Source organism: Panthera uncia (genome assembly GCF_023721935.1).
Source record: "Panthera uncia isolate 11264 chromosome D3 unlocalized genomic scaffold, Puncia_PCG_1.0 HiC_scaffold_8, whole genome shotgun sequence".
NCBI classification, from domain to species: Eukaryota; Metazoa; Chordata; class Mammalia; order Carnivora; family Felidae; genus Panthera; species Panthera uncia.
The window spans coordinates 75890994-75903840 of NW_026057586.1; the positions used below are offsets into that span (position 1 = coordinate 75890994).

At 47.0% G+C, this 12847-nt stretch overlaps 1 protein-coding gene across 3 annotated transcripts in view; it reads right to left on the reverse strand.

Moving 5' to 3' along the window:
* Positions 1-12847, reverse strand: part of CCDC60 (coiled-coil domain containing 60) — a 162731-nt gene that overhangs the window by 37092 nt on the left and 112792 nt on the right. For all 3 annotated transcript variants that reach the window (XM_049619265.1, XM_049619263.1, XM_049619264.1), the window contains one exon: positions 7913-8020. In XM_049619265.1, coding sequence (XP_049475222.1) covers positions 7913-8020 — 108 coding nt within the window. The remainder of the gene's footprint in view (positions 1-7912; positions 8021-12847) is intronic.

Genomic DNA, 12847 nt, shown 5'->3' on the forward strand with positions numbered 1-12847 from the left:
AGAAGAGGGGTGCACAGTGGGATCCTGCTGGAACTGCATCCTTCACCATAATGGACACAGAGACAGTTGTGCTGGCTTCCAGTTAGAGAGGCACAGTAAGTATTTTCCATACCTCATCTCATCGAGCCTTTGCAGTGGGCCCATGAAGATATTCACGGGCTCATGTTACAGATGAGGAATGTGAGGCTCAGAGAAATGAAGGAACTTTTACCAGGTTGCTGGGCTAGCAGGTGTCAGAGCTGTGATTTGATGTAAGATGACCCTAGGCTGGTTATGGGGGGGTTTTCATGTAGGAGCGGGGAAACAATGGACGGGGTCCCACCACTAGAGGTCTTGACTCAGGCAAACAAGTGGATTGAAGGACATTCATATCCTACAGATATCTACCTGTTCACCTGATAAAAGTATAATAAATACACTAAGAATGTCAAAGAAGGCTGGGAACACAAGGAAACTGGATTTACTGTAATCTTCCTCCTCCCCCCAGACTAACAGTTGGGCCCGTTGTTTTAAATTTATGGGTCCTTGGCCTGAAACTGTAGCTGGATGTTGAAGAAGACCACAGTGAACATGTTATTAGAAAATGTAACTAAAACACTGTATAAAAGTATGTCTAACCTATATTTCCTGATTTGGGGTGACATCTTGTATTATAATGAGCCAGCCTTTGACTAGGGCACTTTACACACATTATTTAAATCCTCCAACAACTTGCAGGGGTATGAATCATTGTCCCCATTTCAGAGGAGGTTATGAATCATTGTCCCCATTTTAGAGAAGAGGAAACTGAGGCTTGGAGAGGTACAATCACTTTGCTGTAGGTCCCACAGCTTTTAGTGACAGAGATGGGATCTGAGCATCTCATCCAGTGCTCTCAACAACCCTTAGAGGGAGGGTACTGTTATTGTGTCTTCTTTGCAGGTGAGGGACTCAGGGGAAGGAAGTTGCTCAAGGCCATACTCTTAGGGATTGGTGAGGTTCTGAAGCCAGCTGTCTGTTTAACCCCAGAGACTGTGCTTCCGTGGGCCCCAGCTCTGTCCAAAGTGCTGACCGAGCCAAAGTGGTGGTCGCCCCGGGAGTGAGGTCAGGAGGGGGTTAACCTGCTGCCTGCATTTATTCCTGGAAACAAGGTGGAGTCCCGACCAGCCACCACCTCCCTGCATCATCTATCCTCTTACGCTAATGGGTGAGATGCCTCCATTATGAACCTGTGTAATTGCTCTTCTCTGAGGTTGATCTTGATCAATAATCCCCAGGGTTCCCGGGCCTGATGTGCAGAGTGGCAAGGAGGGATCCACCCTCTCTGCTTCCAGGAAGGCACCAGTGCAGAAGGTAGGGCCCAAGTACAGAGCTGACCCATGGCTGTCCCGGTGAATCCCTTGAGAAACGTCCGTTTCTCTCAACTTGAAGGGAAACATCCCCCACTACCTCACCCTTCACTCCCTCCAGGGTGGCCATGCCCACCAGGTCTTAGAAGACCGTGGTCGGCAGCTATCCTTTCTTTTTCTCTGGAGCCCTTCCTCCCTGCTTTCTTTGTTTCCTTACCTTATTTACTAACATCTGCTGTTCTCTCGTTTCTAATTGAAAGGTCCTGCAGACCCGTAGGCCTTCTGGTTCTTGTCTGTCTTCCCCCCTTAGCACCATCTTGGTCCCTACAGGTGCCTTTTGGCAGCTCTGAGTACTGGGCCACTTCCAGCATTTTGCCAAGAACAGCAGCTAGCTGTGCCATGTGCCTGGCACCTCACGTCACCCTCACCATAACCCAGAAACTTGTGGAAAGCCCAGGGAGATGCCTCCTCCTCTGTTCACCCTAGAGAGCCCCTGCCAGCCTGGGCTTTGGGTTGTGTGGGGCGGGGACTGGGAGGAAGGGATGAGCAAAGGGAGTTAATTGGCCAGGTGGGGCCCTGCCTGGTCATAGGTGGAGGATGTGGGGCATGTGAGCATCAGACTCATTTCTGCAAGTGACAAGAACAGGTACGAACCTGACCCTATGCCTCCCTCCTTTGCTTAAAATCTGCAAACTCCCTACAGTCTCTGTGTTGGGCTGAATTGTGTCTCCCTCAAAATTCACATGTTGAAGTCCCAACCCCTCAGGACCTCAGAACGACCGTATTTGGAGATAAGGCTTTTGAAGTGGTGATTATGTTAGAATGGGGCCCTAAGTTAGGGTGGGCCCTAATCCAGTGGTGTTCCTATAAGAAGAGGAAATTTGGACACACAGAGAGACACCAGTGATGCACATGCTTGAAGGATAGACCATGTGAGGATGCAGGGAGAAGGAGGCCTCTGAAGAAACCGACCCTCTGCTAACACCTTGATCTTGGACTTCTGACCTCTGGAATGATGAGAAAATAAATTTCTACTGCTGAAGCTGCCCGGTCTGTAGCATTTTGTTTTGGTGGCCCTGGCAAACTAACGCACCGTCATCTGTGAGACCCCTATCCACCTCGCTGGCCTTGAGTCTCCCCTCTTCTGTCGTCTGCAGCTTGGTGGAATTCTGCTCCATTGCTCAGGCTCACCCCTCTCTCACTTGGTGCTGCCTGAGTTAAAATCCCAGCTTTGCCACCTACCAGCTATGTGCTCTCGGTTAAATTACTTAACTTTCCTGGGCCTCACTTTCCTCATCTATAAAATGGCAGGAATTGCTAGAGTGAGAGTGAGGAGAGGTGGCAGGGACTGTTCTCTGCTCTGATATATCTTCCTCTTCCTCCTCCTTCTCTGTCCTCTCCATCAGGAAGCCTTCCTTGATTTCTCTAGGTCTGGGTTAGCCTGTCTCCAAGCATCCTAAAGTATCCCATCTCTATAGCATATCTTTTTGCCCCTACATTCCCAGTCCTTGCTCTAACTACCTGTTTACTTGTCTCTCTAGCCCACGAGCCTACAAGCCACAGAGTCTTGTCCGCTGCAGGTTACTGCTGTTGACTAAGGTCATCCTTATAACAACCGTGTGAGGAAGGTACTATTAGTATCCTTATTCGGCAGATAAGGAAACTGAGGCCATATAACTTGTCCAAATTCGAAACAGCCAGCCAATGGCAGAGTTTGAATCTTAGCCCAGACAGTCTGGCTTCTGAATCTGTGCCTCATCCATGATATTCATGCTGTCTCTTGTTACCGGGGAGAGCCCTCCCTTTTCACCAGGATAAGGGTTTCATCCAATGGGTCTGGACCTTATTCTGTATTTACAAAATGTGCCTCTCAAAAACCTGCACAAGGTATTTATATAGAGCAGCTTTATTCAATTGCCAAAACTTGGAAAGAACCAAGATGCCCTTTAGCAGGTGGAGGGATACATCATCTGTGGTACATACATCCGGACAGTAGAATATTCAGCACTAAAAAGAAATGAGTTGGGGCGCCTGGGTGGCGCAGTCGGTTAAGCGTCCGACTTCAGCCAGGTCACGATCTCGCGGTCCGTGAGTTCGAGCCCCGCGTCAGGCTCTGGGCTGATGGCTCGGAGCCTGGAGCCTGTTTCCGATTCTGTGTCTCCCTCTCTCTCTGCCCCTCCCCCGTTCATGCTCTGTCTCTCTCTGTCCCAAAAATAAGTAAAAAACGTTGAAAAAAAAAAAAAAACTAAAAAGAAATGAGCCATCCAGCCACGAAAAGACATGAAGAGACCTCAAATGCATATCACTAAGTGAAAGAAGCCCATCTGAAAAGGCTACATAGTCTGTGATTCCAACTGTATGACGTTCTTGGAAAGGCAAAACTATGGAGACCGTGAAAAGGTCAGCAGTTGCTAAGGGTCACGCGGAGCACAGAGGATTTTTAGGGCAATGAGAATACTCTGTGTGACACTACAGTGGTGTATACATGTCATTCATTACACATCATCTGTCCAAACCAACAGAATGTGCAACACGGAGGGAACCCTAATGTAAACTGAGGACTTTGTTGAGGATGATGTCCAAGTAGGTTCATAGGCTGTAACAACTGTACCCCTCCGGTGAGGGATGTTGATTAATGGGGGAAGCTGAGCACGGATTGGGGAGGCATTATAGTGGGGATCTCTGTATCTTCTTTTCACTTCTGCTCTGAACCTAAGACTGCTCTAACTATGTATATATATAATATAATATAATATAATATAATATAATATATATATATTTTATATATATATATATATATATATAAAATAAAGTCTTAATGAAGAAAAAAAGTGCCTCAAACCTGATGATTGTTCATCTAACATGTGGTAAAATCAACTGGAAAGAAGAAACAGAAAGAAAAAGGGTCCCCAGAAACATATTTGATAACAAGTCAGTACTTCCTCATAATGACTGTGTATCAGGTCATAACACACTATCTTGGATTTTATCGACTTAAAAGAGAGGCCATTTATTTTCTTAAATGCGGACACAATAGACAAAAACACTGGACAGGGGAGCACAAAGACTGCTTCTAAAATCCCTGCGTTCAGAACTCCAGATGAGCACACTCAGCCCACTCTGTCGAAACAGTTCCACCACCCAGAATACGAGTGGGCGAAAACGTGCCTGAGAAGAGAACAACGTTTGGTGCTTTTCCTAAGAGAAATCAGAATATGTCTACAAAGCCATTTCAAGCACCCCATGCTGACTGCCAAGGACAAACCTGGACAGGTGACAGGCACTGCTCTTGCTGAACAGTTGCTTACAGAAGGCTGTGAGGGGCAGCCCATCATCCCAGAGAGGAAAGGAGGAGCTCTTTCTCATTCCTAGAGACCATTCCCCGCACCTTTTTATATGTAAAGATCAAGTCTCCCTTGACATGATTGAATTGATCCCCATACAGCCAATTTAGAATATTCAGCCCGCTTTGGGATCAGCTACTTTGGGTGGAAGGGACTCAGCCGGCTCTGATCCACATTGGCTGATGTGACAACTGAGGATTTGAGAACTGATCAGGCACGCCGTGCCCTGATGCCTTTGGGTACACTGATTACAAAAAAGCCCCTCTCTGCATCTACACACTTTCCGGCGTGACTTTGCATCTTCCCCATCAAGAGGTGGAATCTTTCCCCCAGTCCTTGTATCCTTGATGCTATGGCCAATAGAATGTTGTGGATGTGTCATTGTATCCATTCTGAGCCTAAGCCTCAAGAGACTTTGGTGCTCAGGCTCCTGTTTTTGGAACCCGTCCCGACTGCCTGGGCTAGCCTGCTGCATGATGAGAGACATGTGGCCCAGTCACTCTTGTCACCTTGGCAACTAGTCAACCATAGACCTGCGCGTGAGGCCACCCTAGATGGCTGCCCTCCTGCTCACCCTTCATCTGGGCACACGCATGCACAAACCTGGCCAGGATCAACCAAACCAACCTGGACCAGCAGAACCACCCAACTGACTTGTAGACTGTGAGCAACGAAAAAATGGTTACTGTTTTAAGCAACTCCATTTTGAGGTGTTCAGTAATACAGCCATAAATTACTGATACAGTCATCAAATGCAGCCAGAGCCTTTTAACAGCCAAGGAGAAGAAGAGGACAGCATTAGCAAACTGTGGCCAGTAGGGCTACTGTCTCTTTGCAAATAAAACTTTATTGGAACACAGCCACAGCTTTGCATGAAAGCTGCAATGGCAAAGTTAAGTCGTTGAGAGAGAGACCGTCTGATCTGAAAAGTCTAAAATGTTAGTGTCTGTCCCTTTAGGACAAAGTCTGCTGATCCCTGGTAAAGAGTTTAATAGAAACCGACAGTAAGTACTGTGATGATAGTAATATTCATCATCCTGGCCTAACGAACTTGGTATAAAGATCTGATTTAGGAGTGAGGAGGTCAGAATTCCTGTTGTAAGAATTTTGGCAGGTTCTGCCCCTCTCTGGGCTTCAGTTTCCTTATCTGGCATTGAAAGGAGATGATTAAGAAACTCTCCAGTTACTTCCAAGGTTGATATAAGCCTCAGTTTGTTCAGACCAAATGAATTGAGGGTGGGGCCCAGAAATATCCATTTTCTTTAAAAAAAATTTTTCTTTAAGTTTACTTATTTGAGAGAGGGAGAGCAAAGACAGAGAGAATCCCCAAGTAGTCTCCACACTATCGGCACAGAGCCCAATGTAGGGCTTGAGCTCAAAAACCGTGAGATGATGACCTGAGCTGAAATCAAGAGTCAGACGCTTAACCGACTGAGCCCCCAGAAATAGGTATTTTCCAGACATCACCCGCACCTCCATCCCCAGAGGATTCACATGCAAATGAAATCTTTAGAACCACTGATCTACACCATTCTGTTTCAGAAGGTTTGTCCATGGGACAGATGGGCAGAAGCACGTTTCCAAGGGATGTGATGAGAAATTACAAAGCCTATTCCTGCAAGGAGATGTTTTAAGAACACAAGTTTAGGTTTCCAGTTGGAATGTGCTTGAACAAATAAGTCTATCAAGAATCCAATCATAATATCAATCAAAGGGAAGTTGGAGGAAAGTTGAGAGTGGGCTCATCAAAAGCTGGAATATTGGGGAGAGATGATGATGATGGTGGTGGTGGTGATGGTGGTGGTGGTGGTGATGATGGTGATGGTGATGATGGTGGTGATGGTGATGATGGTGGTGATGGTGATGATGATAGTGATGGTATGATGATGGTGATGGTGATGATGGTGGTGGTGGTGGGTGGTGATGGTGGCATCTTCCACCCATAAACTAAGTGCTCTTATTAATGATTTTATTTTTTTCCTGCCATCTCATGGTATGATTTCTCTCTTGCGTTGTTTTATTCTTCGGGTACGAGACCTGGCTCTCCAAACATATCATGAGCTCCCCAAAGGCAAGGCTTTGAGATACACTTTCTGTGTAGTGCATGGTAATGTGTGTTTGGGCTGTGAAGTCAGACAGACGTGGCTTAAAAGTCCAGCCCAGTGACATGCTGAGCTCTGTGACCTTGGGCAGAGGAGCACACCTCTCAGCTGCTTTGTCATCTGCAGAGAGGGGATAGTAATACACCTGCACAATAGGGCCGCTGAGAGAACTGAGTGAGATCTGCCTGCAGAGCAGTTGGTAATGCCGTGATCACTATGCACGCGGTAGGGACTTAATAAATATTTGACAGATAAGCAGACAGAGGAGTCTGCAATCCATTGCACCATTTTCATTGCCCTGAAGCAGTGGGTCTTAATGTGGGGGAGTGGTGAAGAGGGTAGACATGATTTTGCCCCCAGGGGACATTTGTTAACGCCTGGAGACATTTTTGGTTGTCACATCTCCAGGGTGGGTCCCTACTGGTATCCAGTGGGTAGAGGCTAGGGATGCTGCCAAACGCCTTGCGATACACAGGTCAGTCCTTCACTACAAAGAATTATTCGTCCTCAAAGGTCAGTAGTGCCAAGGTCGAGAAACCCTGCCCTGGAATCAAAAGCTTCTATCTTTGTGCCCCAAATCTTCCGGTTGAAAAGTGCTAACTAGCAAAAGAGAAAAACATGGGTTTGTAATTCTTTGGAATTGACACAAGGGGAAGAAGATGCCGAGGTTTTAGGAAGCCACGGTGTTCTTTGGAGGGTTGATGAGCCCCTGTTATACCACGCAATGATGAGTTCATGCCTTGGGTCAGGAGACAACAGGTGCTTCTCTGGGAAATAGCTCCTTGAGTTTTGGGGGAAACGCGTCCCCTGAGCCCGGGCTGAGATGTTGTTGCACGCGCTCATTGAGAGCTACAGACAGATTTTATCAGGCTTTGCAAACTATTTGACATTAGAGCGTCTGGCTCGGTGAGGAATGGAATGGCTCATTCCCAGCGGATTTGCCACTTAGCTCTAAAGCAACACGTCTGCTTTCTGTTATTTCTTCGCGTCAGATAGCGTCGCTGGCTCCAGGCTCTATGTCCCTTTCAGGAGGACAAAGGACGAGCTCAGCAGCCTCCGATGCGTTGTTGGCTCTTTGAGCCGTTGGCTTGAACTGAAAAGCTAGCAAGGCAGATGAGCCAGAGGAGGGACTACTTACACGTGAGCCTCGGGTAGCGAGGACGAGATGATGCAGCTGTGCACGGGGGTGAATGGGCGAAGTACGACTCCAGCGCCCATCTTCCTAACCTTGGCTTGGTCGTATGTGCTGAAGGAGAAGCGGAAAGAGAAACAGAGTGAGCAGTGAGCAGCCGTTTTAAACACCTCCTTCTCTTGCCAGCGGTTATTTGGCAGATATGATCGGGCACCTACTATGGGCCGGCTCGAGAGATGAGGCCTCTAGAAGCAGCCCATGAACACATCATAGGAAAACCCCTGCTCTTGTGGAGCGCATATTCTGGTGGAGGAGCAAAGAGAATAAACAAGATAAGTAGGGAAATGTACGGTATATTAATATAGATCAGGGGTGGGACATGTTTTCTTCTTTTTTAAAAAAAAATCCGAAGCAGGCTCCAGGCTCTGAGCCGTCGGCAAAGAGCCCGATACGGGACTCGAACCCACGAACCATGAGATCATGACCTGAGCCGAAGTTGGACGCTTCACCGACTCAGCCGCCCAGGCGCCCTGGGACATGTTTTCTTAAATAGGGCCAAATATTTATGACTTTGTCAGACATGTGGTCTGTGTCACAACTACTTAGTAGAATGAAAGCAGCCATTGACATATGTAAACAATATGCAGATGGCAGTGTTCCAATAAAACTTTATCTATAAAACCTGCCTTAGGGCTGGATGTGGCCCCTGGGCTAGAGCTTGCTAACCCTCCCTCCCCTGTGGGGCTAAATAGTGAGACGTGCTGTGGGGAATAAAAAACAGAGAAGAGGGTTCAGAAGGGCTGGGAATTAAAATTTTAAATAGGGCGATGAGGGACGGTTTGACATTTGATATCTGCAGAGCACAAGGGAGTGAGCCATTCAATGATGTCTTGGGGCAGCACATTTTAGACAGAAGAAACAGCAGGTACAAATGTCCTGCGGTGGGATTGTGTTTCAGAGCCGGCAGGGAGGGGAAGGGGAGGAGGGGGGAGAGAATAGGGGCCTTGCAGCTAGTCTTGCAGGGGACTTGGGCCTTTTCTCTAAATGAGGAGAGTAAAGGATTTTGAGCCAAGAGAAGATGTGTCTGACTTGTGTTCAGAAAGGATCCTTCTGGCTGCTATTTTGAGAATGATCTGTGGAGGGGGGCGGGTGGCGGGCAAGGCCAGAGGCAAGGAGACCAGTTAGGGGTATTGCATAATTCCAGCCTGAGAGAGGAAGGTGACTTCAGCCTGGCCATGGGGATGATGAGAAGTGGAAATGAAGGCATGAGACACAGCCAAGGAACTGCCTGGAGTTAGTGTTTCCTGTTTCTGGTCCTTTCCTTAAAGAGGCTTCATCCAGCTCTACAGACTGCTGACTAATTGGTTGGTTGAAGCAGCCATGAAGTGTGGGGGATCTCAAACTTTAGAAGAGGGCACAAGTGTGCCCCTAAAGATGAGCCACAACCAGGCATACCTCTGCGGCTACCAGGCTGGCTGCTATGGGAAACCAGAGCCTCATGCTCTGCCCCCACAGAGAATATGGAAGCTTCCTCCCAAGCCAAACACCATCTGGGGATAGGGGAGGAGGGGGCTTGCTTAGAGAAGGGAGAAATAGCCCAGACAGGCAGTTCATCTTTGAAACCACTGGACATTTACCTGAAAAAGGCTCTTTCAAAAGGAAACATTAAATTACATTTAATACCATATTAGATTTTTTTTCTCCACCATCATAGAGCAAATTATTTCATTTATGTAAAATACTTTTTTTTTTCTAGCAAGGCTGAGTCATAGGTTTTTATTTCTTTTTGCCTGTGACCAAATCTAGCCAATAGACACATTTTAACAAGCCTGTGTGTGTGTGTGTGTGCGCGCGTGTGTGTGTGTGTGTGTCTGAATCAATTGTGTTTTAACATTGGGAAATTTCACATTAAAATGGAAACGTTTTGGCTCTGAAAACTTGCAGGTTGTTGCCACTCTGGGTCCCTGTTCTGGCTGGCAAGAGTCAGGTGGCACCCAAGATCAAGGTTGCTGCCTGCTTTACCCTCAGTGTGGGCTTCTCAGTGGGTTGCCTGCTTCTTGTTCCTTGTCTGCCTTCTTGCTTCCCAGGACGTGCAAGTTCCCTTAGGGCCTTTCAGTTTCTGAGCCTCAGTCTAAGTCCCTCCATTGATTGAATCATTGATGGGTTCCCTGGTTTATTCATTTCTACCCGGATTTATTGAACATCTCTTTGCTGGAGGCTTGTGGACACAGCAATGCATGAGACAGACCAGCCTCTCCCCTCTGAAGCTTAGAGTCTAGGGACAGAAATGGGCTTGACCAAACACGCAGTTGTGATAAGGCTGAGTAGGAAGAGTATATGGTTCTTTGACAGCACAAAATAGGGAGTTGGGCTGAAACGGAGCCAGGGAATACTCGTTGGAGGAAGTTGTGGCCATTTAGAACCACATACCCCAAGTTCTTTGACTCTCTTCCAAGGCAAAGATGGCCGTACGTATCCTTCCCCTGGAATCTTGGTTTTGTGAGTGGTTGAGCTAACAGAACATGTCAAAAAGAAATGGGTGTGATGCCATTTCTGGGTTCAGGCTCTAGGAACCGCAGCTTTTCCTTCTCATGTCTCAGGATGCTCACTGTTAGCACCCAGCCGTGGCCACGCTGTGAGGAAGCTGACAGCCTATGAAGAGATTCATAGGGAGAGGAGCCATGGCTGCTGGGTCTCAACCCCGGCTGAGCACAGCTGACAGCCAGCTCTAAGTTGTGGCCCATGTGGATGCACCATGTTGGAAATGGACCCTTCAAGCTGCCGCGGTTAGTCATGGTAGAGGTAGTCTTTCCCCCACTTGCCCAGATCAAGCAGCAGATTTGTCAGCAAAATAAGTGTTTGTTGTCTTGAGTTCTTTTCTTTTTTTAAGTTTTTAAAATGTTTTTACTTATTTTGAAAGAGAGAGACAGAGGAAGAGAGAAAGAGTGTGCAAGCAGGGAAGGGCAGAGAGGGAGAGAAAGAATCCTGAGCAGGCTCTGAGCGTCAGCACAAGCCCGACATGAGGCTCAGACTCACAGACCATGAGATCAAGACCTGAGCTGAAATCAAGAGTCAGAGGCTTAACCCACTGAGCCATCCAGGCACCCCTGTTGTCTTGAGTTGTTAAGTTTGGGAATGGTTGTTCACAGCAGCAGTAACTGGAACAAAAGTAAACAATCAGAAGGTTGAATGGGAATTAGGTAGGTGAATGGGATGGGGGAAAGCCCTCCTCTGGGGGGCATATCATGAGGGGGAAGGCAGGGGAGTATGTGTGGCTGGGGCTGAGGGAGAAAGACAGGACTGGCCCATCCAGAGTCTTGTAGCCCCCTGCCCAGACTTTGATCTTTATCCTGTGAGGAATGGCAGCCATCCGAGGGTTTTGAGCTGAGAGCAATTTATGTCTTGAAAAAATCCCTCTGGTTTAGTGTGTGTGGTGGGTGGGGGAATGAGGCGGAAGGGGGCAGAGGAGGTGGAGTGGGGACATACGTTAGGAATTTACTTACTCCTGAGAATTCGAGGATAATCCTGGGGTCACAGAGTTAACTAAAAAAATAGGGCCGGAATCCAGGTCCCCTAATTTCCACTTCCATGAGCTCTTGATTCAGCCCTAGAGCTGAGGAAACCACAAATACATCGGCTTGCCCAGTTTTACTGGCTCAGTCATGTCCCCCAGTGGTTTAGATTACATAGAAATTAACCCAACTGTTAGAGTCCTTAATCTCTGGTTTTCTGTCGCCTCTCAACCACAATAACAAGACAAATTCTACCCGTTGTTTTTTTCACCTTTTCAGCTGAATTTGCAACTGAAAAACGAGGTCATTGAGCGCAGTGGGAAAGACTGCTAGCAGGCAGATATCTATCGGGACGTGCTTGATTTCCTTTTTCCCTTTGCCGACTTTGTCAGACTTAAAACTTTTGTCTGAAAGAACTGATCCTATGGTCTTGGATCCAGGGAGGGGAGGGGGGAATAATCTCTCCTGCTTTTATAATGCACAAGATCAAATACCTCGTTAAAAAAGTATTTTAAACGAACACTTGTCTTTTTGATACTCCTGTGATTGGAATTATATTTATAGCACCTGGCTCTTAGATGAGAGATGCTTTCTAGCCTGCCTGGAAATTAAGATTTTTAGCCATAAATCTGAGGATTTTAGGTAATTGAGGCCCACAGAGATCAAAGTCACCTTATTGCATAATAATAGCTAGCAGTTACTGAGGGAGTCTCCTTTACCAGGCTCTGTTCTAAGCAGTTTCCTTCAGTCCTGAATAACCAGCCTGGGAGTTTGGTACCATTCGTAAGGGTGAAGGAGGCTCAGAGAGGTACGGTGACTTACCCAAAGTTAAATAGTCGTATGGGGGAGTCCTGTGCTCTTAACCACTACCCTGTACTGGTATGGAGAATCCCAGTGCTATTTTATAACCCCTGCTTCCCCACCTGCATTTGATGGCTACACTGCAGTCATGGCCTCCAGTTTTATTTTAATAACCAGACTTGTGCAGCTCATAGAATCCACCAGATAAGACACAGCGAGACCGATGTCTGTGAGAAGGATGATCTCATGCATATTTAAACTTATTAAACTTTAAATAAACCATGTCTCACACACTGAAACATGGATGGGAGAAGAGACAATTGTGTTCTATGACCATGGATTAAAACCCCATCCAAACAAGGGAGACGTGGCAACAGAACTATTTAAATAGCTGCAGGAGAATCTTTAAAAGACTCCTCTCCCCCTTCCCCAGTGCCTGTTCCTGTGCCCATTCATCTGAGTGCAGCTTGTTCAAAAAAAAAAAAGCCATGAGTTCATTCCTTCTCTGTCTGTCAGGGAAAGCCTGCCAGCTGGCTAGTATCACTGGGAGTACCAGACTCTAAGCACCATCAGGCTCAGGGAAGGTAGACTTTGCACTAAGCTCTTGGAACCCTCGTGGAAAGAGTAA